The 25,802-nt window shown below is 37.1% G+C and overlaps 1 protein-coding gene across 7 annotated transcripts in view; it reads left to right on the top strand.

Moving 5' to 3' along the window:
• The window catches only part of LOC122073328 (phototropin-2-like), a 54,921-nt gene that overhangs the window by 17,633 nt on the left and 11,486 nt on the right, over positions 1-25,802 (top strand). For 5 of the 7 annotated variants that reach the window (XM_042637899.1, XM_042637898.1, XM_042637897.1 and 2 more), the window contains exons 13-17: positions 1,645-1,734; positions 9,963-10,039; positions 12,366-12,450; positions 14,280-14,363; positions 20,420-20,500. In XM_042637899.1, coding sequence (XP_042493833.1) covers positions 1,645-1,734; positions 9,963-10,039; positions 12,366-12,450; positions 14,280-14,363; positions 20,420-20,500 — 417 coding nt within the window. The remainder of the gene's footprint in view (positions 1-1,644; positions 1,735-9,962; positions 10,040-12,365; positions 12,451-14,279; positions 14,364-20,419; positions 20,501-25,802) is intronic. The other 2 variants (XM_042637900.1, XM_042637901.1) reach the window with 2 other exon arrangements.

Below are 25,802 nucleotides of genomic sequence, written 5' to 3'. Positions count from 1 at the left end.
GTAAACCAAAGAACAACCAAGTACCCAATATACCAGCAATAACAAATCAGCAGTCCATTGATCTCGGACCAGCAGTATTGATTAGGACAGAACAGCAGTAATTAAATAAACATAACCAGGAGCTTCATATGACTCTTAGAGGTCCAAATCAACAGGAATAATGATCCACAGTCCTAAGACAACAGTATATTAATAAATCCGAGACTGCAGGTTCTGGAACCTTGCAGTCGATCCCAACAGTTTCAGAAAAGTCTATAGCAGAATACTAGATAGCATATTATAAACTCAGATCACCAGTTAAAAGGTCCAATCCATTGGAGATGTAAGGGCTGAATTCAACCTCCACATCCGACACAGATCAGACAGCAGTTCTGGGCATAAAACTCCAATCGGCCAGAATAGGAATAATTTCTATAACTAACGACTCCTTGGTCAGATTACTCTAAAAATTGGATTGAGTCTTCCATACAGCAAGGGTAACACTCGACCAGAAACTCAAAGCCATCAGGTGGCTGGATGTTTAGATCAGTACAGGTCGGTGGGGGAGAAATCTGGACTTCTTAAACCCAGTTTTACAGGAGGATCAGATCACTTACGTGAGATGGTTGAAGAAAAATATAATAAGAAGAAAAAGAAGAACACTTGAAGAAGAAGAGAACACTTGTAGCAGTCTAGCAGATCCTCCCGGGCTTCCCACTGCAAGGAGTCGAATGGATCAAACACCACTCCCTTCCACTGTGATCAAACACACAGCAGTCCCAGCAGAGGCATAACAGCAAGCTTCTTTTTTTCATTCATAAATCGAGGCTCTACTAATGAGGGCTCTCCTTTATTTATAATAATGATAGGGTTACAAGAAAATAGAAACTAACTCTAGTTTCCAAAAACTGAAATAGGAAACTAAAGAAAATAGAAACTCTTCTAGTTATTAAAACTAGAAATAAAAATTAAGAATTACAAGTACTGAAATTAGAAGTTAACTAAGTACTAAATTTGGAAACTAAATAATGTTGAAATTAGAAACTAAATAAACCCCATCAAGCCAACCTAAAAGGGAAACTAATAAGAAAATGAAACTAACTAGTAATCCCGTACTCAATCTTAGAGCCCTTTTTTTGGACCCATAAAATTGGCCCAATACACTCTAAACCACATGGATTGAAGGCCCAACACATATACAACCCAACCCTAGGCTTATTCCTAATAAAACAAGCCTATTTGGGTTATTAATCTGCATCATTAAGTGCTAAAAAACCTTAGGTTGTTAGTTTCTTAAGTGAACATATAATGCTTAAAGCTTTAAATTTAGATGGAGGTCAGTTCATAAATTTGGCCAAACTTTGTGAGCTAGAAGTTACATTGGTGGAACTAAGCCATAGTGAGCTAAAAACTATCTCTGGAAGGATTTTAATAATTCTTAATTAAAAATTGTATGAATCTCTAAAATTCTCTCTGACATTGTTCTTTGTTTGGCTTTTCAGCAGCCACTCATTACTTGCTTTCATTAGGTTATCCCCCCAAAGAAATATGTTACTTAAAAATCTTAATTTTTAAATCTTTGATGCCTCTGCTTCTTGCTTTGCATAATTGTTCCCTATTCTCTATTATAGCTGATGTTACTCTTACTATTGAGTTATTTTTCAGAGACCAGAAGATTTGTGGGCAATCCATTCTCAACCTGTCTTTCCTAGGCCGCACAAAAAGTACAGTCCTTCTTGGGTAGCAATACAGAAGGTAAATGCTTGTGAAAAAAACATTGCATTGTTTCTGCTTGCTGATCCATACTGTTTAAAGCACCTTGCCTTTCCAATGTCTTCTTGTATGTATGTGCTTTCATGTGATGCTGTGTCACACCCAGCCTTCTCTTGGCACAGGTATGCCGGCACTGGATACCTTACCGCATCCAGTCAGCCAGATACTTCCCCAGGATCCAACCCTAGCCACATATATCTAAGAGTCATGATCATCAAAGTATTTAGCGGATATATAAAATCAAATAAATAATTCATACTCACCCAGTGCTTCTATGTGATATCTGATATCATATGTACAATTCACAAGCTATTTACATCAGCCCATTATATTATAGTGGTCCAAGTATGAACATGTATACCTGTAGTTTGAACCATAAAAACTGTGTATATATATATATATATATATGCAAAATAAGACATCTTCCAAAAAGGCTCGGATCCTCAAAAAGTATGATCTTCACGGAAGTATATATTTACACAAAAAGAATAGTCCCTGGTAAGTCTACTCCTCAGAAGTATTGGCCTCCATAGGCGCAGTCGTCGCATTCATAGTCGGGTCCATGGTCGATTCCATCTTCTTGAAGATTGGCCAAGTTATCCATGACCACTGTCTCATAATCAGAGCAGGAAGTCGGAAAAACACTTATCTCAACCTCAACATCTAGAAGGAGTAAATAGAAAGGGTGAGCACTGGTAATGCTCAGTGAGGGGTGGGGGAGAACAAGCACACACATCCATATGCAATGCATGCTCCACACATAGAGAATGATGCTCATGAGTCCATTTAATTAACTATACAAAATTCCTAATCCATTACTAGGTCTCATCACCTATGGGTATAAGTGCTACCAATGAAGGTGGCATACCCTACCCTGTATGTTGGGCCTCAAGTATACAAGCTACGTCGTAGGCAGGAGCCAGCCAGTGCCGGTACGGGTCCCAGGCCACACCGGCTAACCCCTAAAAGTAACCCCGTATCATAGATATATCCACAGGCATATAGTACGTCGTATCCTGTCTCACATCCATAATTGATACCACACATCTCATCATAAGTGCACTGCTGATCAGGCAGCCACATAATTCTGGATTAGTCCGTACCTAACCCCTACGGACAAGGGGTGTAGCACTTGGGATTGTGATACCTAACCCAACATTCTAAATGATGCACAACCAATCATTGCAATCACACATGCAAACATGGGCATCTGCACGTGACCCATCTCACCTGTCTTACCTTTCTCATTTCTATTCCATCCCATTCCATCACATTAGTACCATCAAAGAATAAATGTAGGTAAATGCAAATGCACATACACAAGCAATTTAATGCATGAACAACAATAAACAAACACACCAAAAGAATGGGGGGTTAAGAAGGGCACCCACTCACCTGGACAATCTGACACAGTTATCACTCTTCCTGGTGCCGTACTGGTTCCCTCACTGCTATTTAGAATTCCTAAAAATCAACAATTATACATTCATTAATTAATTAGATTTTAGAGCTTAAAAATACCCTAATAGAGTAATTTATTATTCTCCTATAAGCCCTACAGGTCTTCTTTCCGACCCTTAATTCACTGTAAAAATTTAAGGGCAAAGCAGTCTCCGGAAGCCTAACCGGTTGGAGACTTTGGCTCGACTGGCCGGCCTGATGTCTCCCACCGGTTGTGCCTATTCTACAGAAAATCGATTATGTCACTCCCTACTAATTTAGATATCTGCTTTTGTCATTAATCGCCTTTTTTTGCATCATATTTTCACAACAGTGAATAAGTACTTCAATTTCATCACTTTATTTATCCAACATTAACCCATTTTAATTAATTATGATTAATTACCCAATTCAGCAGAAAATTCCATAATCAAACCTCATATTCTCAAAATTCCATCCACAAGTATGAATTAATCATCAAATTATCATGATCAATCTCCAATCTTAAGTTGCATGCATGCTTCATCACAAATTTTACTATGCATGTAAGAGATTGGACCTTAATTAATTTGCATGCACCATTAGAGTATCAAAGAACAGAATTCAGAGAGAGATTTCACTTCTTCTCTAAGCCATTTCACTGTTTTGAGGTTTTAGGTATGAAACCTCACATTCTAACCCCAATCGGCTATGGTGTATGCCTCTTTTTGTTAAATCAGTTCATGCATTCCATCCATCTAGAATCAGAGAAATAAAACTCTATATTGCAAGTTTACTTGCTGAAATTTTTAGAATTTCCTTCCATACACAAAATCAGTTCATACCCTTTTTAATTTCTGAAAATCCTTCTTGTTACAGGTTAATCTAGGTGAGATTATCTTACCTTTTTGCTGAATCTTGCGGCAATCTTCCAAGCAAATCAATTTCTTCTCTGATTTCCTTATCTTATCTTCTTCTTGTATGGTTGAGAGTGTGAGAGATTTGAGAGAAAGAGTTAGTGGTGGCCTTTAAATAGCCCCACTACCTTAATGGTCCACTAACTCAAAGTTAGTGGCCCACTTACACTATATGTAATAATATATCTATATACTTATAACTTCAGATTATATATTGTATACTCATATTAATTATAGTATCCTTATAATTCCATTATTTAATTCATTACATTATATCTCTCCCCTTGTATATATTTATTTATTTATATGGGTATATACCTGCGTATAGTACCCATCTTAAAATATTATTTAATTATATGGTACCTGTCTTAAAATATTATTTTAATTACATATTTTATTATTTATCTTAATTAATTATCTCTGACCCTTAGAAATAGGTCCACATGTTCAATTTCCAAATGTGAGATCCATTTCAGCCAATTCTGGCATTTTGTCTAGTCAACAAGCCAATTATCATTTTATGAATTCTCCCACCTATTGAGCCAAATTGGTTCTTCTTGAGTCTGTTTAATCCCTTTTTATTATTAACCTTTAAGATAGGCTACTAATAAATACCTATTGACCCACTTTTCTTGCTGTTTCTTCCAACATTGTTGGCAGAAGGCGTAGATACATCTTGGGTCATTCTTTCCTTCTTGGCACTCCATTGCTACCAACCAAGCTAGAATTGGCTTCTCTAGTCTATTACTCTTGCTTGTGCACAGCCAATGTAGAGGTGAGATTTGGGGTGTTACATGTTGCTTCTGATCATGTGCATTGCTGTATGTCAAGTTTGTCTGTCATCTCAAGGAAGTATCTGGTCTATTTGAATCGAAATTCTTTCGCTTCAAATTTGTTTTGAGAGTTTTATGCTGGTCCTGATGGAGTAGCCTTAGGGAGAAGAGGGAAAATCGCACAAAGAAAAGGGGGAGAAGAATCACACAACCCTAAGGCTCTCAATTCTCAAACTCAATTCATATTTTCTATTCTCTAATTTTGTCCACCGGTTACAACCAATATAAAGGGAAAATAGAAAGACATAATTAGAAGCCAACTGGAATAAGGAAACTACCATAACTAAGCAAATCGACTCTACTAGGACTCCCTAAATTGTATGTGAACCCTATTTGCTAAAATAAGGTGAATAAAATCAAATAAAAGCCAATCTTCTTAAATAAAGTAAACTTCTAAAATCCTACTAGACTAAGGGCTCAAAATGGATCCGGTTCATCTCTGTCCAGATACCCAGATGGGTATGGATCTCTCCATGGGTGCGTACCTACATCAATTCCTCAGATGTTGAGAAAAACTCGTCCATGAGTTTTGTAGAACGGGAGAATCAACACCAATTGATCAGTATCCATCTTTGCCTGTATGAAGTCACCATCGAAACCATGATCAAGTGCTATGAAATCCACGACGCGAAGCTCATTAATGAAATAGTGACTCGGAAAAATAAAATCGATTGGTTCAATTTAAATTTTTCCACAAGTTGATCTTCAGCTTCCAACAGTGCCATCTTATCTTCTACCACTGGTGATTCATCTTCTGGTTCGTCTACTTGTTGTTTAGCGGCTGAGATCACATGGTTGAAGGTAGAGTGTGCTAGGGATTTGAAATCCATGCAAAGTCGTTGAGCCTCATCGAGCTTCTCTATTATCAATTGCCTTTGTTGATGGATATCCGATAAAAGATTGAGATCCATTGGTTAGGTTTTTCTATTTAGAATCACTATGGATGGAGTGAGTGGCAAAAGGGTAAATAAATAGAAAGCGAGGAGGTGATGGCAAAACTGTAAATACTGAAATTCAGTTTAAGTTACAAAAAGATGTATCACGTGTGAGGTAGGGTATAATTGGAAATAAGGAGAATTATGGGATAAAAGGAATTAAAAGATGAAGAAGGGGTAAAGTGGGAAAACAGAATAATAGAGAGTAAAAAAGAAAGGCTAGGGGTGGAGCTTATGTTACTGACAAAAGAGGGCCAGTAATTCTCCTTGAAGACGTTGGAGAGTTGGGGTCGACGGCGCAAATCCAGGTATGATTCTCTCTCTTTCCCGCTATCTCCTTCTTCTCCTTTCTTTTATCTCTCTGCTTCTATTTCTTCTGATTTATGTGTTTTTTTTTTTCTGCTTCTTCTTTCTTCTTCTTCTCGTTCTTCTTTTTCTTTTCTGTTTGCTATTCTCTCTTCTCTTTTCTGCGCTGCCTCTCTCTTCTTTTCTTCTTCTGGATTCTGATTTTGTCTTTTTCATCTAGTCTTTTTTTTTTTTTTTTCTTTGTCGCTGCTATCAGAATCCAGGGACAACGATCTTCTTTGTCGTTGCTTTTTTTTTTTGGCTGTCGGAACCCTAAAAGGGCTCGATCACAGAAAGTTGGGGGAGAGAGGGGTTGATTCTTCTTTGGACAGAATCAGAAGAATCGATTTTTTTTTTTTTTTTGGCTTTCCTCAGTTCCGGTAGAAACAAGAGCAGAGAATGGGAAGGGAAGAAGAGGCGGTGGTTGGTTTGTGAAGGGCAGGGATCGATAGCAAAGAGGGGGTTTGCTGGGGGAATGGGGATCCTTCGGCTCTGATACCAAATGATGAAGTAGCCTTGGGGAGAAGAGGGAAAATCGCACAAAGAAAGGGGGGAGAGAAGAATCACACAGCCCTAAGGCTCTCAATACTCAAACTCAATTCATATTTTCTATTCTCTAATTTTGTCCACCGGTTACAACCAATATAAAGGGAAAATAAGACATAATTAGAAACCAACTAGAATAAGGAAACTACCATAACTAAGCAAACCGACTCTACTAGGACTCCCTAAATTGTATGTGAACCCAATTTGCTAAAATAAAGTGAATAAAATCAAATAAAAGCCAATCTTCCTAAATAAAGTAAATTTCTAAAATCCTACTAGACTAAGGACTCAATATGGATCCGATTCATCTCTGTCTGGATACCCAGATGGGTATGTGATGCTGAATTGAGGCTGAATCGGGTTAACTCTTTGGGCAATCTCAGCCAAGATGAACCGGATCTGATTTGATTTTTTTGGGATCAATAGAATATTTTAGGATTTACTTTATTTAGGAAATATTAGGTTATTTTATTTGAGAAGATATATAATCTTTTATTTTGGGTAGTTATTAGTCAATTGGGGAGTTACCAATTTGAGTTTATTTTGTTTCTAATTTCCTTAGTTAAAATTTAGGAAGTAATTAGAAGTTGCTAATTTCAGTTTTAGATTTTATTAGGCAAGTTTTAATCTTTAGTTATATAAAGGCATGTGATCCAAGTTATTAGACAGATTTTGAATGATGAATTGAATTGAAGGTTTTAGTACCGAGTATGGTGCAAGACGTGTGACCCCTTTCCCTCTCGTTGTGCTATTCTTCTCTTTTCCCCTACAACTCTGAGTTCATTCAGGGTTTTCTTCCCTTTCTCGACAGGCCCTCCATGAAGTGGTACCAGAGCAAACTTCCTACGAAATCCTTTCTTTCGATGGTGTTTCTCCTTGAATTTATTACTCTTATTGAGAAACTTAAGAAGAAATTTGATGATGGAATGAAGGAACTTCAATGGGAATCTCGGGAACTTCGATTAGATTTTCAAAAGCTTACTGAAAGTACCAAATGCTTATGTGATAAGGTGTGCAACATGATCGAGGACGGGTTAGTGGTAGACACGCCGGTTGACACTAGACGTGACGATCAAGATGAACTTAACGGTCCGATCAAGGTTGCATCTGAAGAACTGATCGATTGTCCACTTTTAGTTGTGAAACCCCAACATCGGATTCCAATCAAAGTCATATCATTCATTGGTGACCATCAGGAGATTGTGATAGGTGAAAGCACGATGTGCTGGATTATAGCCCTATCAAAGCCAATCATCGTGGATGTTGATCGAGTGGTTCTGACCCTGTCTTTTAAAACTCGTGGACGAGTTTTTCTCAACATTGGGGGAGTTGATGCAAAATTGAGGTTGAACCGGGTTGACCCTTCGGACAATCTCAGCCGAGACGAACCGGATCTGATTTGATTTTTTTGGGATTAATAGAATATTTTAGGATTTACTTTATTTAGGAAATATTGGGTTATTTTATTTGGAAAGATATATAATCTTTTATTTTGAGTAGTTGTTAGTCAATTAGGGAGTTACCAATTTGAGTTTATTTTGTTTTTAATTTCATTAGTTAGAATTTAGGAAGTAATTAGAAGTTGCTAATTTCAGTTTTAGATTTTATTAGGCAAGTTTTAATTTTCAGTTATATAAGGGCTTGTAATCCAAGTTATTAGGCAGATTTTGAATGATGAATTGAATTGAAGATTTTAGTACCAGGTATGGTGCAAGACGTGTGACCCCTTTCCCCCTCTTTGTGCTATTCTTATCTTCTCCCCTACAACTTTGAGTCCATTTAGGGTTTTCTTCACTTTCTCGACAGGCCCTCCATCAGTATGGATTGCTCCATGGGTGCGTATCTACATCAGGTCCTCAAATTAATCTTTTTCATGAACATTTTGAACACAATCATGAAAATTTATCTTATATTGGACAGATGCTCCTTGAATTTTTTGAATTTTTTTTTTATTGGTTGTGGTTGTAATGCATTTTTTATTCACAAATGAATACCCTGCTCAGTCATTGAGTTTTTAGAGACAGGAGAGTTTCTTTTAATAATAAGGAATAAAATTCCAGTCTTGCATGCTGGATTTGAATTGTACTGCTAATGGATATGCTAATGGCTAATGCTAATATGGACTTGGAGTTTGATTATGAACTGGAACAAGACCAAGGTCTGATAAGGATGTTGTCACTATGCCATGGGGCTTTTGAGGATGCTTGAAATGTATTTATGTTTTATGTTTGTTGGTTTCCAATTTATTGAAGGACAAGTACCATAAGTCAACACTTGGAAGTTGGGCAGAAATGATAAATGCCAAGACATGGTTAAATTGTTTTTGCAAAAGCTTGGAGAGATGATGCTTCTTTGCTTATCCTTGAATGGTGACATAAATTCTTCCTTTTTATATTACTGAATGGTAGTAAGAGATGGTGAATTGGAAAGGTCTATGATGGATAGAGAAAGCTTCTAAATTTGTGGTTCGATCCAAAATTGACTCCTTTGGTTCCTGCTTCTTTTTTACTTTTTTCACAAGTTTTCCTTCTGGGGGTTGACGGCTCAGTGACAAAGGGACTAGAAGAGAGCTGCAACTGTATAGCAAAGAGATTGTAGAAGGAAAACTAGACTCCCAATCAAACATAATTAAAGAACCTGAACTAGCCAGGTTTAGGACACTTTGACTGAAAGGAATATGTAATGAATTGCACCAGAAAGACGGGCAGATTGCAAGAGGCACCAATTGAATATTCTAGCCTTTTGTTCTCTTCAACAACTCCAGTGAAGTAACTACAATTAGGATATTTTCTTTGCAACTAAAGCATTTATGTCTCAACAAAGAAAACAATTTGCTAGTTCTGAGGCATTAACACGAAGTTGGTTAGTTTGTTGTCATTCATCAGTGCCATCAATATTTTTTGCAATGTTTTATCAAATTGCCAATTTATTAAGGGCGAGTTGCCTCATAATTCCTATCTTTTTCTCATGGAATATTTTCATGCTCAGATACTCGGTATATATGTAATAACAAAATCACAATGTTCTGAACCTTTCCATTTTTAGGACCTTTTCTGTCTTGATGACTTTTTTTTTGTTTGAAATTTCAAAATTCATGTTAGCTATTAGGCTTTCTATCTTCTGCCATATTCTTTTTTTGATAAGTCGTATCTTCTGGTGTGTTTAATATCTATTCTCTACCGCTGACGTGGTTTTGGTCCCTCTTGGTTTGATAGATCATTTCACATGGTGAGCAACTTGGGTTGAAACATTTCAAGCCCGTAAGACCTTTGGGTTGCGGTGACACTGGCAGGTAGTGTTATTTTTCTAGAGACTTTCTACTGTTGTACTTCAAAGGTTTGCATGTTATTTATTTATTTATTTTTTATTTTTGCAGTTTTGAAGTTATTGTTGTTGTTACGATTTACTTCCCACATCATCTTTTGTTGAAGAATAAAATCCTTCTGTTGATATTTGGGTTCGGATGGGTTCTTATAAGGCCCGCATTGGCCTTTGCCTTTATTGGCTTTAGAATCCACCAATACAGTTCAAGTCCTAGTCCGACTCTCAGGCCTTCATGAATATGCTAAGTTCTCAGAAGGAAAAAGTAGAAAAACTTCTAAAAAAAGAGAGGATTAAAAAAATCTGTTTTAATATTTTTCATATGTAAACTTGAGCCATAAGGAATTTGTTGCAGATCGATTATTATCAGTTTTCAGTTATTGTTTGCTTAAGATTATTTTGAAGATTGATTTATTAAGCATCTGCTCTTGTATGTCCTCAGAATAGTTTTATCTTTTAAATATAGTCATATTCAGAGACTTGATGTTGTTTGGTATATTCAACAACATGATGCTGTTTGGTTCCTAGCAACCTGATGTTGCGCTGTTTGAGGCTTGTGATGGTTTTTTGATGTGGTTGTTGGATGCTACACTTTTGTGGGAGTGCCTTTTTTGGGAAGGGTTTTTGGTGTTGCTGATGGTTTTTCTTGGTTTATTTGACATGAAGTTTCTTGATCTACTGATGTTTGGTGTGTTTGAGCTGATTTTGCCGCTGGCTTTATGATAGTTGATTGGAGTTCTCTCTATGCTCGTTGGAATTCTTGTCGGTCCAAGCTGGAGCTTTCTTTTGCTATATGTATTCTCCAGTTTGAGGGGGAGTTTTAAAGAGTGTTCATGACAGGAGGAGTATCCCCATCGTGCTATGAGTTGAGCCTTAGAGTTAGAGATGTTTATGGTTTCCTTATTAGATTGTAATTAATGTTTGAGTCTTGGTATGTTTCCTACCAAGAACCTACCAAGATTCTAAACCTACCAAGACTCTACTTATTGGATTATAAATAAAAGTGAGCACCACGATGGCTAAGTACACTAAACTATCATGGGTTTAGATATCTCTCTCAGTTTTGCTTCTTCTTCTTCACAGGTTTTGGTTGGTTCAACTTTCTTTACAATTACCATTTAGTTGATCAATTTATTCCGAAGCAATCTCTAAAGCCTTCGATATGTATCTAACAATATGTGGCCATCCCTATATATGTATTAAATCTACGTGAGAGGGGTTTTACTGGTAAGATGCACCAATACATAATGATCTGGACAATATAAGACCATCCCTATATATGTATAACATCTACATGTGACGGCTTAAAGCATCTATTATTTTATTCTTTCCTAACTCTCCCCCTTCCTTTTGCATCCTTATTGTTTTTCTGTTTGATTTTAACTGAACTTGGGGTACCTATTGCATCAAACAGCTTTTTTATATGTTTTAGCAATATCTTCCTGAACTTCGGGTGGCTACATCAGCCTACATGTGATGGCTTAAAGCATCTATTATTTTATTCTTTCCTCACTCTCCCACTTCCTTTTGCGACCTTATTTATTTTCTGTTTGATTTAACTGAACTTGGGGTAACTATTGAATCAAACAGCTTTTCTATTTGTTTTGGCAATATCTTCCCTCTCTTGGTCCCCGCTCTATCTTATGCTGTAGGATCAGAGGTATATGATTTTCTGGTTAAGTAGTAGAAAGTGCTAATATTTGCTTCATATCTGAGCAGTGTTTGGCAATAGATTATATAGGTTGTGGACGTGCACCCTTTACTGTTTATACCTCATTCTAGGCAAATGTGCTTTAAGAGAAAACTGTCATTTTTTCAGAATAGATATTCATACATAATTTCTAATAGTTTTGCATGTTTATCATAGATCTTACCATATCTAAGTTTATCCATTCATATTTTCAAAATTTTCTTCTGATTTGACTTACCACTGCTCCCAATAGTACATCTGTTTTAATCCTTGACTTGAAGTATAACCAATGAGATTAACGCTGTCTGATTTTAATCTTCCGAATATTTTCTAGGAACCTATTGTTCAAAAGTAGAGCATAATAAAACGATTACCTCATTTCTTTGTAATTTCCTTATCAGAACCCCATATCTGGGTTGGGAAGTTACTGATGCTTTTCTTTTCTTTATAAGCGTATATAATGTTCACAGCAGTTGCCAATGGGCCATCTTGGGGAACCTGTAATAGATTAAAAAGTTACCCGAATCATTCGCAGCAGTATGCTTCTTCAAAATTTCTGAATTTCATTCTTTGTTGTCTGATTACATTATTTGGGCTGTGTTTGCAGTGTTCATTTGGTGGAATTGGATGGTACAGGTGAATTGTATGCTATGAAGGCTATGGACAAATCTGTAATGCTGAACCGTAACAAGGTATGAATATTAACAAGAAGGGGAATGAGTTAGTTCTTCATGATACTGATTGTACATTTTTTTGTTGGAGATATCTAAAATTGTTTTGAAGCAACTGTATATAACCTATAAATTGTTAGAAAATAGAAACTGTCTTTTGTTGTTCGTTTTACCTGAGTATCTACAATTAATGAATGATCTTTCTCTGCTATGTTATTAATGCTGCTTGTTGTGGTCATGCATTATCCTTAGAGACACATGGATCTAAGCTATGATATTAATGAGGTTGATCTAGTAAAGCTTGGCTGGTTGGATCTTTTTTCCACCATGTGGACACTGATCTGGCTATTTCAACCATTCAATAGATGGATGACCCTCTGGATTAATCACATTTAAGAGCAAAGCTTGGCTGGTTGGATCTATTTTTCCAGCATGTGGACACTGACCTGGCCATTCCAACCATTCAATAGGTAGATGACCCTCTGGATTTGCCATATGTCAGTTTTGGTGCTCTGACTCAATCGTATGATCCACTTTTGTTGGATTCCCTGTGTATTATCATCTGTTCGACCCTTTTTCAAAATAATTACAAAATAATAGATGGTGATAGGAGTATGTCTTCATGAAGTTCTGATGCCAGTAAGCTGTCATGTGGTGGGAATAGGTTTGCCATTAGCCAGGTGGTCCTCCCACAGAAAAGGAGCCACGTTTGTGTGCTTGTCAATTGTGGTTATATTTGATCTATGGAGTTTAGCCGATAGAAAGATAAATGGGTTACATGGGAGCATAGAACTTATTAGTTGTGTAATGAGTCTGGAAAGTTGAGATGTCATCAAATACATTTCCTGGTCGGTTGAAGCAGAGTTGAGTAATGCATCCTATGTGATGTATGCCCAGCATACTGAAATAAATTTTATGAGATGGAAACAGGAATTATAAGCTTTACAGATCTGCAAGTTGGCATATTCAGAAGCACAATATATGTAATGGGTGAGCCAACATAAGGAAGTTCAAATGGATGAACGTCACGATTTCAATTGTTCCCAAGTCAAGGGAGTGTATGTATTTTTTTTTTTGGGGGGGGGGTTTGTGGGGCGAGATGGGGAGAGGGTAGGCTTAGGAATAGCTCCATGAGGGTGATAAAATAAAGGGGAGCATCTTATGGTCTGATCATGTCTGGAAAAGAGAAAGAGATGATTTAATCTTTTCTTAAAAAAGTATGGCACCATGTTGAGTAAGAGGAAAGAACTTGATGGTGCCTATGAAGAATATGATACTGGATGGAATGGAATTGCCAAAGCCATAGATGGGTTATTTATTTGAATTGGTTGACTCAAAGGCTTTGATGATAATGTGGATTGAAATTAATTGCCCTCTTCTAATTAGAGTATCCAAGTGTCCATTATAATTCCTTTGTGATCAAGTTGTACAAAGTGCTGGAGTCCAACTTGACTGCTTTCCTCTTCACTTTGCTTTTCAAGGGGAACAATCATGGACTTTGTGAAGCTGATTAACTGTATTAGCCAGAGTCCTCATTGAACATTTAAGAGTTGTTCATTTTGAATGTCCGTGATGTCATTATCAAGTAGGGAATCTTTGTGTTTAAGCATCACCATATGACTTCTGGTGGTTAAAAGGAAAGATGTGACGGCCACGCCCGTTCCCACCCCTGCTTGAAGGAATCCATTGGTGTCTTCTCTTTGATTTGTATTCTTGTTAAGGAATAAAAGAGATCCTCTGGAACTCTTGAAGTCTTCTCTGACATGAATGGAAACTAGTTTACTAACTGTAGGATTTTAAGATTTGCACTGGTGGTGAATATCTCTATAGGAAACTTCACTTGTTTGCAGGAATGTGGAGTAGATCCCCGAACTTTGTATTATAGGATCCAAGAACAAAATCTAGTCAGGGAAAAGAAGAATGATTATCTTGAGGTAATTCAAATTCTCTTGTCTGGATTGATTTTTCCAAAAATCCCATTGTGGCTTTTTATTTTAGGGTAACTGTGCCTTCACATGGTCGTGGTGACATGCCTTATCTCAAAAAGAAAGAAGCAAAATATTTCCGGTGTAGGTATTGCAACCTCATTTTCAGTAATCTTTATCTCATTACTTCTTTAGTTGCTTCTGTTTTGGTTGTGGTCATGATCTCATGGTGGATGGTGACACAAGAAATAATGTTTTCCGCTAAGGTCAGGCAATGCTAGGCATTAGAAAGGAAAAATTATGTGCAGTAAAGGTGGTGTTAAATTTTCAAGTGAATTGGGCTGGTTTTGTATATTACAACAGAGATCTTATATGAGAAATGGTAGCAGGTCAGTAACTAGGGGGTAATAAATGGGGTTAGGGGTGAAACTGGTTAGAGGAGCTCATAGTTATAGCGACAACTGAGTTGGCGAGGCCCACAACAGAAATCAGACCTTTGCCAGCACTCTTACAGGTGGCTGATGTGGCAGAACAACATTCCAGATTTTCATACTAGTTTTAGCAGGATTTTTAAGAGTTTTGTTTGTGGGGCTGAAGTGAGTTGAGTTTGTGCTCTGTTTCTCTATGAAACAGATCATAGGAGGCAGCAGAAGGATGTGAAGAAGACCAGTTGGTCAAATTCAATGCTGAGATCTACATGGAAGGAGTCATTTTAGCAGTAGGAGTGTTTAGAAGTGTAATTGAAGCAGAGAGTGTCTGGTTAGAGTTGCAGGCCAAGTTGTGACCTGTTTGTTTGTCCGTTTAGAATCATTTTTATATGTTTTTATTTTAATTGTCCTCTTGGTTATACTTAAGGGAGTCAATTTGGAACCGGGACCGGCCAAACCAAATTAAATTTGGTCCAATATTGGTTCTGATTATGGTATTGTAATTCGGTTCAGTTTGGTTCCAGTTTTAGCTTAAGAACCGTCGGTTCTAACTGAAACCGAACCAAACAACTCATTAAGGGTGTTTCTCACATCTTTTTTCAGTTATTTTTTGATAATATAATGGGAAGGGTTTTGAGAGGAGGCAAATACTGACAAAACCATGTGGGCTGATGCGACTGTCATTTTTTCAACTGAAATAATATGAAATAAAATACAAAAAGAAGAATCGATGGGAAGAAAAGACTGATATAATACATAAATACTAGTCAAATTAGGGTAGAATGCTTGAGTGATCTCACTGATCAAACAAGCCCTTTATTTATAATGAACAAAAGAGAGTCATAAAAGAACTACAACTTATACCCCAATTGCAACTATGACCCCATCAAGTTATACCCCAATTACAACTATGACCACCATCCAGCCGCCCCACTCTAAATAGGGTTGGTGGAAGGGGGAAAGTACCCTAGTTCCCTGCGGCACACTAAAATATATATCCTAAAAGAAAAAAAAATACTCTTGGTTTCAAAATTTAAATGCAACGAATTAAAAAAGTAGACTACCTAGGGTTTCGAGACTCATCTTCATTCTATGGACAACCTGGGTTTTGTCCCTTGTCAGACTTTCTTCTCAACTATGGCAGCGAAGGCCTTGGGTTCGGTCTTCAGCTCTTCATCCTAAAGACTTCATCATCTCTAATGGCAATTGTCGACTACCTGAGATGTACGAAGATGGATGAGAAGATCGCGACCAAAGAAGCTACTTAGAGGAGCAGATAAGGTCAATGAATGATTGCAGTCGAAGCCCTTAGAGGTGAGATTCCGGCAGAGGAGTTCCGACATAGGAGGCATCTGAGGTGATTCTCAACGGTGTTTGTGTAGAGACGATGGTAACCCAGAGAACCAAATTGGAACCGAAACCGGCCGGTTCGGGTTGGTTATGCAGTATCAGAGCCGACTCAGTTCTTGGTTTGGTTTTGATTCGCACTCACTTCCCTGACCGAACCAAAATTGAACCGGAACATTGGGACCAAGCCAATTGACTAGCTTAGTATAGTAGGGATAATATGTCAAAGTTTAAGTTAGTAGGGTTTTTAGAGATATACTGTAGCCTATGTATTTTCTCTATAACAGAGCACTGCAATTTGCTCTTTGATTTTATTAACACTATAATGGATTTTGCATTTTAGAGGGTGGACCTTGGTGCAACGGTAAGGTTGTTCCATTGTGACCAAGTGCTTACGGGTCTTAGTCGGGAAATAGCCTCTCCACGAAACAGGGGTAAGGGTGCATACATTATGACCCTCCCTAGACCTTGCAGTGGTGGGAGTCTTGTGCACTAGGTATGCCCTTTTTTTGTAGCAGATTGCATTTTCTTCCTCAAATTTTTCTTTGTGATTGGTTTGCTGTATTTGATTGAATAAATTTCTGCTTCACCTGGACCTCTATCTACTGATGCTGTTAGCGATGCAACATCCACTTATTCAACAGAATCCGCTTAGTAAAAAAATATGGTCGAGAGCTTGACAAACTGCAAAACTTATGACTTGATCAAGTTGATCATCAACCGAGTACACTGCTTCATCGACTAGATCCAGATCCTCAACTGATGGACCTGCTACCCTGCTACCCTTGCTACTGTTGTTGCTTTGAGGCTATGCCAGTGGCCAACGTATTTAGGATTGGAATTTATGTCACTAGATCGAGCATAATATGTAGGATTGGGTTAAAAGGGTTTTACTCTAAGTCAAGTAGGTTAGATGTTTCATTTCATTTAAAGTTGTTACTATGTAACAGTGATTGTTCTGGTTAATTATAAATGGGTTTTGAGCTTTGGGCTTTGGGCTTTATGGGCTTTCTATATCACATCATTTTGATCGGTTAAGAGGTTTTTGGGCTTCTAGAAGTGTCACATATGGTAAGTAAGCATTGTGCTGGTTGATTTAAGTACCTTCTTTTTTTAAGACTTGGCATTCAAGTGCAGACAGTGCTGTCCAGCGCACACAAATATAACAATAATTTTTTTTTCTAAATCGTAAAGCTTTGTGCTACTACTGTGTGGATTCACAGGCCCTCTTTAAAGGTGGATTACTCAAAACTCTGTGGATTTTTTGGTACTCTCTATTATAATTCTAGTTTCTATTTAGTTTTCTAATGTGGTGTCTTCTACCCATACAATCAGCACTTCCCAGTTTTTTCCATTAAATATTGACTAGACCACTGCGATAACCCCACTTTCATCTGTATCCCATGTACTCTAACCTTAACTCATTAACCCACCATCAAAACTCCAGTCGTTGGACTGATTTCCTGCACTTCCTGTTTTTAGGCCATTTATCACAGAACTATCTCTATTAAGTAAAAGTCATATCCAACTTCACAAAACCCTAATTTTACCTCTACTCTCATTTCCCCCCTTACTTTTGCAGTGCTCTGTAGCTAAACATTAAGCATTTACTCTCATGATTCTATTTTAGCAAATTACAATTGTAGGGTAGTATAGAGCTTGTTGATTTAATTTTGGAACGTTGGTTCTGCATCCAATTTGGGGTGTCCAAGACATTAGGTACTCAACAAGGATGCACATGAACCTCTCTGTTCATGAGGGATTGAAATTAAGTATTACAATCAGTTCTAGTTATACAACTGTTTGAGATTTTAAAATGTAACAGCAAGTGTATGGATCAGTGTAGCTACGGGTCGAACATAGGGAGAGCAACCACTTTATTTATTTTTTCTTTTAATAATGCGAAAATGAACTGATTAATGGTTGTGATCTAATTCTAATTACCGTCATAAACATATGTATCCAAAATAACGTCCTAACCATTTGTCATCTAAGAATTTAAAGACGCAAGTCACGCAATTAAAATTAAATAAATAAATAACTGAAAATAAACAACCCGCGTAATTAAAAAAAAAAAAAACAATAAAGGAAAAAAATGATGAAATAAAAATAAAGTAAAAGAAAGGGGATAAAGCTAGAGAGAGACTCACAAGTAGGTTTGTCTACTTAGCCCGAGGGATGCATCATAATATGAGCTTCCCTACTTGACCAGAGAGTCACTCTTACAAGGGTTACTCTACTTGGCTTTAGGGAAAGGGAGACAATTAAAATAAAAGCAATAAATTGATGTTCTATGGCTAGGAGAGGCAAAGCCAACACATACACTAGCCATGAACCTTGGGGGAAAGGGATAGCAATAATGTAACTACTGAAATTAAAATCCTAAATTAAGAAAGAAAGGGTAGTCAGAAGAGGGAATGAGAGGGGGGAGAGAAGACTACTGAAGGAGCCTACTTACGTGAACTTCAACTCTTGAACTGAGAACTTGATCGATTTGAGATACTACCAGTACTAAAAACTAGATCTGGAATAAACAAAATCTGAAATTTCTAGTACTAGAGAAAACAAATCTGAAGAAAAAATAAATTGAACTTGAAAGACATGCTTCATAGCTTGTTCTTGTCACCTAGAACTAAGCCTAGAACTAGAACTTGAAAATTACAACTTGAATTGCTTAAACGATAAAAATAAAAGACTGAATAAAAAACAAAAGTGTTTGCATTAATTGAATAAAAAGAACTTACAAAAGTGTATAAAACATAAATCTAGAACTAGAGCTAGAGAAAGAGATAGAGCAACTGAAAAAAAACCCTAGAGGAAGAATGAAGTGCCTCCTCCCCTTGTGTTAATTCTATTATATAGAGAATGGGGGAGGGAAGCTAAAGATTTTAGCTTAAAAAAAAAAAGATTTTTTTTATCTTGTTGATGAGGTGGAGGAGAGAGAAGATAGAGAATTGTAGGAAGTAGGGAATCTCCAACGATTTTGCTTCTTTTTTTCTCTCTTTTTCAAATGTGGGAAGCATCTTGGACGATTTTTTTAATAATTTTTTTCCTTTTTTTTCCCCTTTCCTATTTTGTCTCCTTTTTTTCTATTTTTCTCTTTATTTCCTTATTTCTCTCTCCTCTTTTCCTTTGGCCGACCTCATTTGAGTGATGAGTAGGAAAGAGAAAATCTTCTAAAATGAAAACCTCAACAAAATGGCAGTTAAGAGGTTCGAACTTGAGACCTCCTAATAAGCAAGGGATTTTGCACACCACAACTCACCAACTATGCTAGGTAGTTATTACCAAAAATGAATCTTCAATCACTTAAGGATGTGGTCCATCGATCCTTGTTGGTATTTAGAATATTCCTTATACCCTTGGAACAACTGTAGATGGGCTGGTTCTGTATCTTGGTTCAGTTCTGATCCATTATTCTTTTTCTGACCCGAAAAGAATAATCACTTGTACGGTTGACCAAACGAATGTGTACTTGCAATTGAACACGTCCATTTTGCTCAGAATTTCGTCCTCTTCGCAACCATGAAAAGAAATAGGATCTCTTTACGTGTAAAATTGAAGATATAGTGCCTGATAGTCCTTAAAGCCTTGAAAATATAAAACCTGCAAAAAGAGAGTAAAACCCAAGGTAGCTCCATTCTAAATATGTAAAATGTATGTTTTACTATCCTAGATTTCACACATAAATGTGCTCATCAACAACCTTCTGCAGGGATCCGAGTTCTGTCAGAAACAGCATCATTCATGAAGTCCTCTCTGAAGAAGAATGCATTATTATCTCGTTAACCATGTTAACATGGGTGTTCTCTGAATAATTTTCATCTTAAATGATTTTTCGTTTTTATTATTAATCTATCTTCCTTGATATGCTTATGACTGCACTTGTTCTTATAGATAAGACGGCAAACAAATAAGAAAGCAATAGAGAAACAATAGGCAAATGAAGGGAAAGCAAAATCATCTATTGTGGGTAAGGAAAGGGAGAAAAAAAAATTGCAGAAACCAGTTCTAGTATCCTGGACTTTAATCTCCACCTTCATGTGAGATGAATAAGTCATGTTATGAACACAAGCATGCAGTGGCTTCAAACTATGTATGATGTAAAGTATCCTGGACTTTAATCTCCACCTTCATGTGAGATGAATAATTCATGTTATGAACACAAGCATGCAGTGGCTTCAAACTATGTATGATGTAAACATATGCATGCATGTATGTTTGTATGGATTATTATGTCAGTAAATTTGGTTTTGCAGTGTTTACCATGCTGTCACAAATTGATTGCAGGTTCATCGAGCATGCCTTGAGAGGGAAATTGTTTCTCTACTCGACCATCCTTTTCTTCCTACATTGTACACTTCTTTTCAGGTCTTGTCATTTTCTTACGATGTTTAATTTATTTGTGCTGTAGCTACAGAGAACAATTTACCTTTTATGAATTATGATATGATTTTAGCTTTTCCTTAAGACTTATGTCTGTGGAATGTGAAAGCATAGGTAACAGCCCATGTTTGTAAATTACAAAAGCATACAATTGAACTTGGAGTTAGAGCTACTTAAATTTTGTTTCACGGCAGGATCGTTCTAGTTTACTTATATAAACTCAACTCAACTCAAATCAAATCAAATCAACAAGGCCTTTTCCCAACTAAATGGGTCTGCTACACGAATTTTTTTCCACCATTCAACTTTATTTAAGTAAATTCAGAACGTATGTTACTGTTTGGATTTTATTCATCTCCCACCACCTCCCCACCTAATCTCTGTGTCATCTTGCTAGTGATGAAGCTATTTCTAGGCCAAGGAGATTGTTAGACACATTTCTTGTATTAAAAACCATATTGTTGCTAGTTTCTTGTAAGTTAATACATAGGAACATCAAAATTGGGAATCATTGCTGATTCCAAGTGTTAAAGGTTACTCACGATAGGGGGGAGTGTCCCTATCGTGAGCAAGGATTGGCATCTCAATCTCGAGGCCGGTTATGACCAAGCCTGAAACCGAGATATGGGTTGAAACGGTCAAAACCTAGTATTTTCTGGGCAAAACTTGACATGTCATAGGCTAGTTGAAACTACCGAAACTGGTCAAAATCTGTCGAAACTTGTTTCTTTTTTTTTTTTTTTTTTTTTTTTAAGTCGAACATAACAAATTATGCAAAATGGTCGAAAGTTGGTACGAATCAGTATCTACTCAAGGTTTTATCTTGGTTTCTGTTAAAATTGCAAGTTTAAACCGAGATGATGAATCATGATCATGAGTTATGTTGAGTTGTAGGTTTAGTTTTGTCTCTGAGTTGAGTATGAGTTTAGTTTTTAGCAATTAGTGTCAATGATTATTTTCCTTTGTTATTTCCCTGTATTAGATTGTAATTAGGTGTTGGAGTCTTAGTAGGTTTCCTATTAAGACTCTACTTTGCTGGTTTATAAATAAAGTAGGAAGTCACGATAGGAGACACTGAATCCTATCATGGCAGGTTGGATGCTCTTCTGTTGCTCTCTCTCTTCTCTCCTCTCTCTTCACAATCGTGGGCACTGGTTTCAGGTCCTGGTTTTGCTACACCAAGATATGCTGGAACTGACGAGGGTCAACCTTTGGTTGCACTCTCAATTTGTTCAATAATGGGGGAACCTGTTTCCTAATACAATTAATGGCTCTCATGCATAGTATTACTGCACTAGAACTTGATATCAGTACCTAGACATTAAGGAAGAGAGGAGAATATGAAAGTCAAAAAGAAGAAGAAGAGAAGAAGAGAGAATGGAGAGAACTGCCCACAGTTTGAGAGAAGAGAAGAATGCTCAAATCGTGGGTGGTGGGAGATTTATTAATGTGAGAAAAGAGAATTACAATAAAGGTGATGCAGATCAAAGCCTGGGAAGAAGAGGGCTGAGAATCAACTTCAGAAAAAAAAAAAAAAAAAAAAGTTTTATGGGCCCCATGGCTAGCTCGCATAAAGGAGTTTAAGTTGCAAGATTTTAGGAAATATTTGATCGATGTAGTTTCCATTTTCATATTTTCTTGTAATAGTTAGGAAGATATTATCTAGCTAGTTTTTGATATTAGTTTTTACTTTTAGAAAGTAGAAATTCTAATTTGTTGGGTTTAATTCTTTGTAAAAGGGAGGGATTTGATTTGATTTGTAATTAGTTTCCAAAGATGATAATATATAGTTGTAAGGGGATTCCTTTCCTTTCCATGCAAGGAAGGACCCGATTTTGATCAATTTAAAGTTTATAAATAAAGGAAGAAGGCTGATCTACAGCCCAAGATTGAATGAAAAAAGCAGAAGAAGAAAGCTTTATGCTGGAAAACTGTGAGATGCAGTGCTGTGAGAGACAGCTTGAGTGAGATGCCCTATCCCCCTTCTCCTTTACTTTTTCAGTTTATTTTTTCATCTTTAATTTTTTTTATTAGTTTCCTGCTACACCATCAAATCTGGATTTCTGGACAGCAAGTATCTTGGAGATTCTATCAGCTACTGGAATATCAATCCTATTGTAGGGTTGGTTCTTGTCTTAACCAGCTCCTACATTGAAAGGACATGTTCACATAATTTGTGTACTTTATACTTTAGGTCAGAAAAATAAAGAGATGAGTATAATAATACCCCAATTGATACTGACACAATTTAAAACATAGCTCTAGAGGCCGGATCAGACTTACTGGTTCACACAAATTAGACTTTTTATTTATTTATTTATTTATTTATGAGAATGTCTGCTTAGCTTTCCTTGATTTAGTATTTCATAAGGCCCTTTTGGAATCACTCTTGGCCATCTAACATGATCTAGGTTTCTACATTTCCTCCCTCATTTTATTGCAAGTCTGTGATCATCAGTCTCACAGTTTGTCTCTCCATATTACTTCTTGGGTAATCAATGCCTTGAGTTCATCCTGGCTCACTACTTTTATGCTTTCTTTTTGCTGTTCTTTCTATGATTTTCTCCTTTCTAATCCCTTTCAAGGCTGGATTTTGGTATTGATTTCTGGTACTAACTTTGAACCTTGACACGAAGGATTTCAGCTATTGCATTTCTCACAATGAAGGTTTTCTACTTTCAAAGTTTTCTTTCCATTTGCTTCATTAGCTGTTGCTTTCCAGATAACTAAGCACACTCTTGGACATAGTTGTCATGGTGTCACCTAGGCGCCGCCAAGGAGGCGATTTGGCAGAAAAAGAAGTTCATGGAAGTGCTACGATTTACGTGACTCACAAATGGCGGTCGCCATTGGCTGAAAGGCGTTGCCAGGGCACCGCCATAGATGCCAGGTCACGCCTGATTCACTAGGCGGTCGATTTTTTATAAAATGCAGGGTGATTTTGATAGGGCTATGTTGATTTTTGATGATTTGATGTTGCTCAATGTTGGTTTTATATGTTATAGGGTATTGTAGGCTTGTAGCATGCTAAATAACTTTAGAAAATAGGGGAAATAAAAAAATAGCATACTAAATAACTTTAGAAAATAGAAAAAATAAAAAATTACACATGGGCGATTTGACCGCCATGGCAACGCCGTAACGGACGATTCATCACCAAATCGATTAGCCACCCCTCCACTGCCTTGGATCGATTTGACGCTGTGACAACTATGCTCTTGGATCAGCGAGAACCTTTGTGTTATTGCCTTTTCTGTTATATGCTTATACTTATAGCAAGTTGCAACCAATTGTTTTCATGGCACCAAGGCAAGGACAAGGCATGTTGATGCCTACATGACGTCAAGGTGCCCAACCTTATTCCAGATATATTTCCATATTCCAGTTATGTTTTCCATTCAAGGTATGTTTCCTTTATATTCTGGGTCTACGCGCCTTGATACATAAGGATTGGTCACATTGGTCATCAAGCTCCTCCTTGTTGCCAGGTGATGCCTTGACAACAGTGATTGCAGCTTTAGAATTTTCTCATCTTTGGTTATTCATGTGGAGACCTGAGATTGGAATAGTGGGTCCCACAGAAGCTTGTGTCTGAACAGGTAATCGACGAAAGATTGGCCCAATAGCTGCCTGCTTCAGCGGCTGCAATAGCTACTCTGTAGATGGCAAGGACGAAGTGAAATAGTGATTCTGACTTTCCCTTTGTTGTGGTTTTTTTTAACTCTTCAATCATTTGATTAGATTATCATTGTGCGGGAAGCTCACTCATCCCTCTATTTTATGTCGGAGCCATATTTGGATTCGGCTCCTCTACTATGCAATAGAGGCGGCGGCGGCTCAGATCCGACGCCATGGAGTGCCTCGGCATGAAACCAAACACAAACACGCGCCTCGAGGCTCTCCAATGCGTCGGATCTGAGCTGCCGCCTCTATTGTGCAGTAGAGGAACCCCATCCCCCATTATTGGGCTGCTCATCCTACCTGATTGCTTCGGCCTATGTGGCAACACTCATGAGATGTCAAATTTCAAATTATAGGAACAGTTCCTCGTAACTTATGCCATGCTTGACTAACACAACCTTTTGGTTGGTTTTCCTGGCAATCAATTGTCTGGCATATTAGATTGAGCTAGACTGATAATCAACTTTTTGATCCAAAGTCTAAACCTTGGCTGGTTATCGATCCAAAGCATGCTTTCTGGTGGGAGTCTGCCACTAGGTTATGATGGGCACATCATTTTTCTACAAATTCAAAGGCTCTATCTGGTTGCAAGCATAGGGAAGTGAAGAGAAGAGAAATTGCTTCTGAAAAGAAAAGGGAAAGTTTTGTAATCATGATTGTGTAACCTATTTAAAACTCTTACCATATTTGGTATTTATAAGTTTTAGTATTTAAAATATGTTATTGCAATTGGTTGGCTTTTTTTCTCTTCCCAAATCAAAATGAGGTATAACCATGGTTCGAAATTTCGGAATTTCGGAATTTCGGTGTTTTTTCTTTTTTTTGCCAAAACGAAATTACATACGAAATAACATTTGTACAAAAATTTGGTCCAAATTTTGGTATCGTTTCGGTATCTCGGTCATCTCGGTACATTCCATGTGTTATAAATTTCATATCTCGGTTGAAATTTCGGTATTTTGATCGAAATTTCAACTCTGTCTCGCCTGTCTCGATGGTTTCGGTTTCATTTGCATATTTTGAAGGAAAAACATTCCAAGTCTCCAACAAGCCTCTAATTAGCCACATCATCACACATTTTGACTTCCATTGGATTCCTACAAGATATACATAATCAAAGCTTAGGAAAGGTAATGTTCTTTCTCCAAAACCAAGTCAAAGTTTCAGAGCAGTTCGACAGTTGTTGCTAAACAAAGGTGCAACTCTAAAACAATGTCATGTTCAAATATTTTTGCATTTTTATGTTCTAAGCATGTTTATTAACCTTAAAATAAGTTACCCACCAAGTTTCAGGTCAAAATATGACCGTTTGACCACCGAAACAAACAAAAAAAATACACTATTTCGGCCGAAATTTCTCCGAAACAAAACGAAACGAAACGAGATTTCGAACCTTGGGTATAACTGGACGTGGGAAGTTGAAATTTATGTGATATATGTATTGTTTTCTTTTTCTTTTTGGTAAATTAAAAATATATTAAAACCGAAAAAAAAAAAAAGAAGACATACAACAAGCCAGAGCGGCAAACCAAGGGAAAGTCCAAACTCAACTAAACTAAAACAACCAGAAAAGGGGATGATACAACAAAACCCCGGGGGGGGGGGG

This window comes from Macadamia integrifolia, chromosome 3 (genome assembly GCF_013358625.1).
Source record: "Macadamia integrifolia cultivar HAES 741 chromosome 3, SCU_Mint_v3, whole genome shotgun sequence".
Classification (NCBI taxonomy): domain Eukaryota; kingdom Viridiplantae; phylum Streptophyta; class Magnoliopsida; order Proteales; family Proteaceae; genus Macadamia; species Macadamia integrifolia.
Note: the sequence above shows the minus strand (reverse complement) of the source record. Positions and strands in the feature narration are given on the sequence as shown.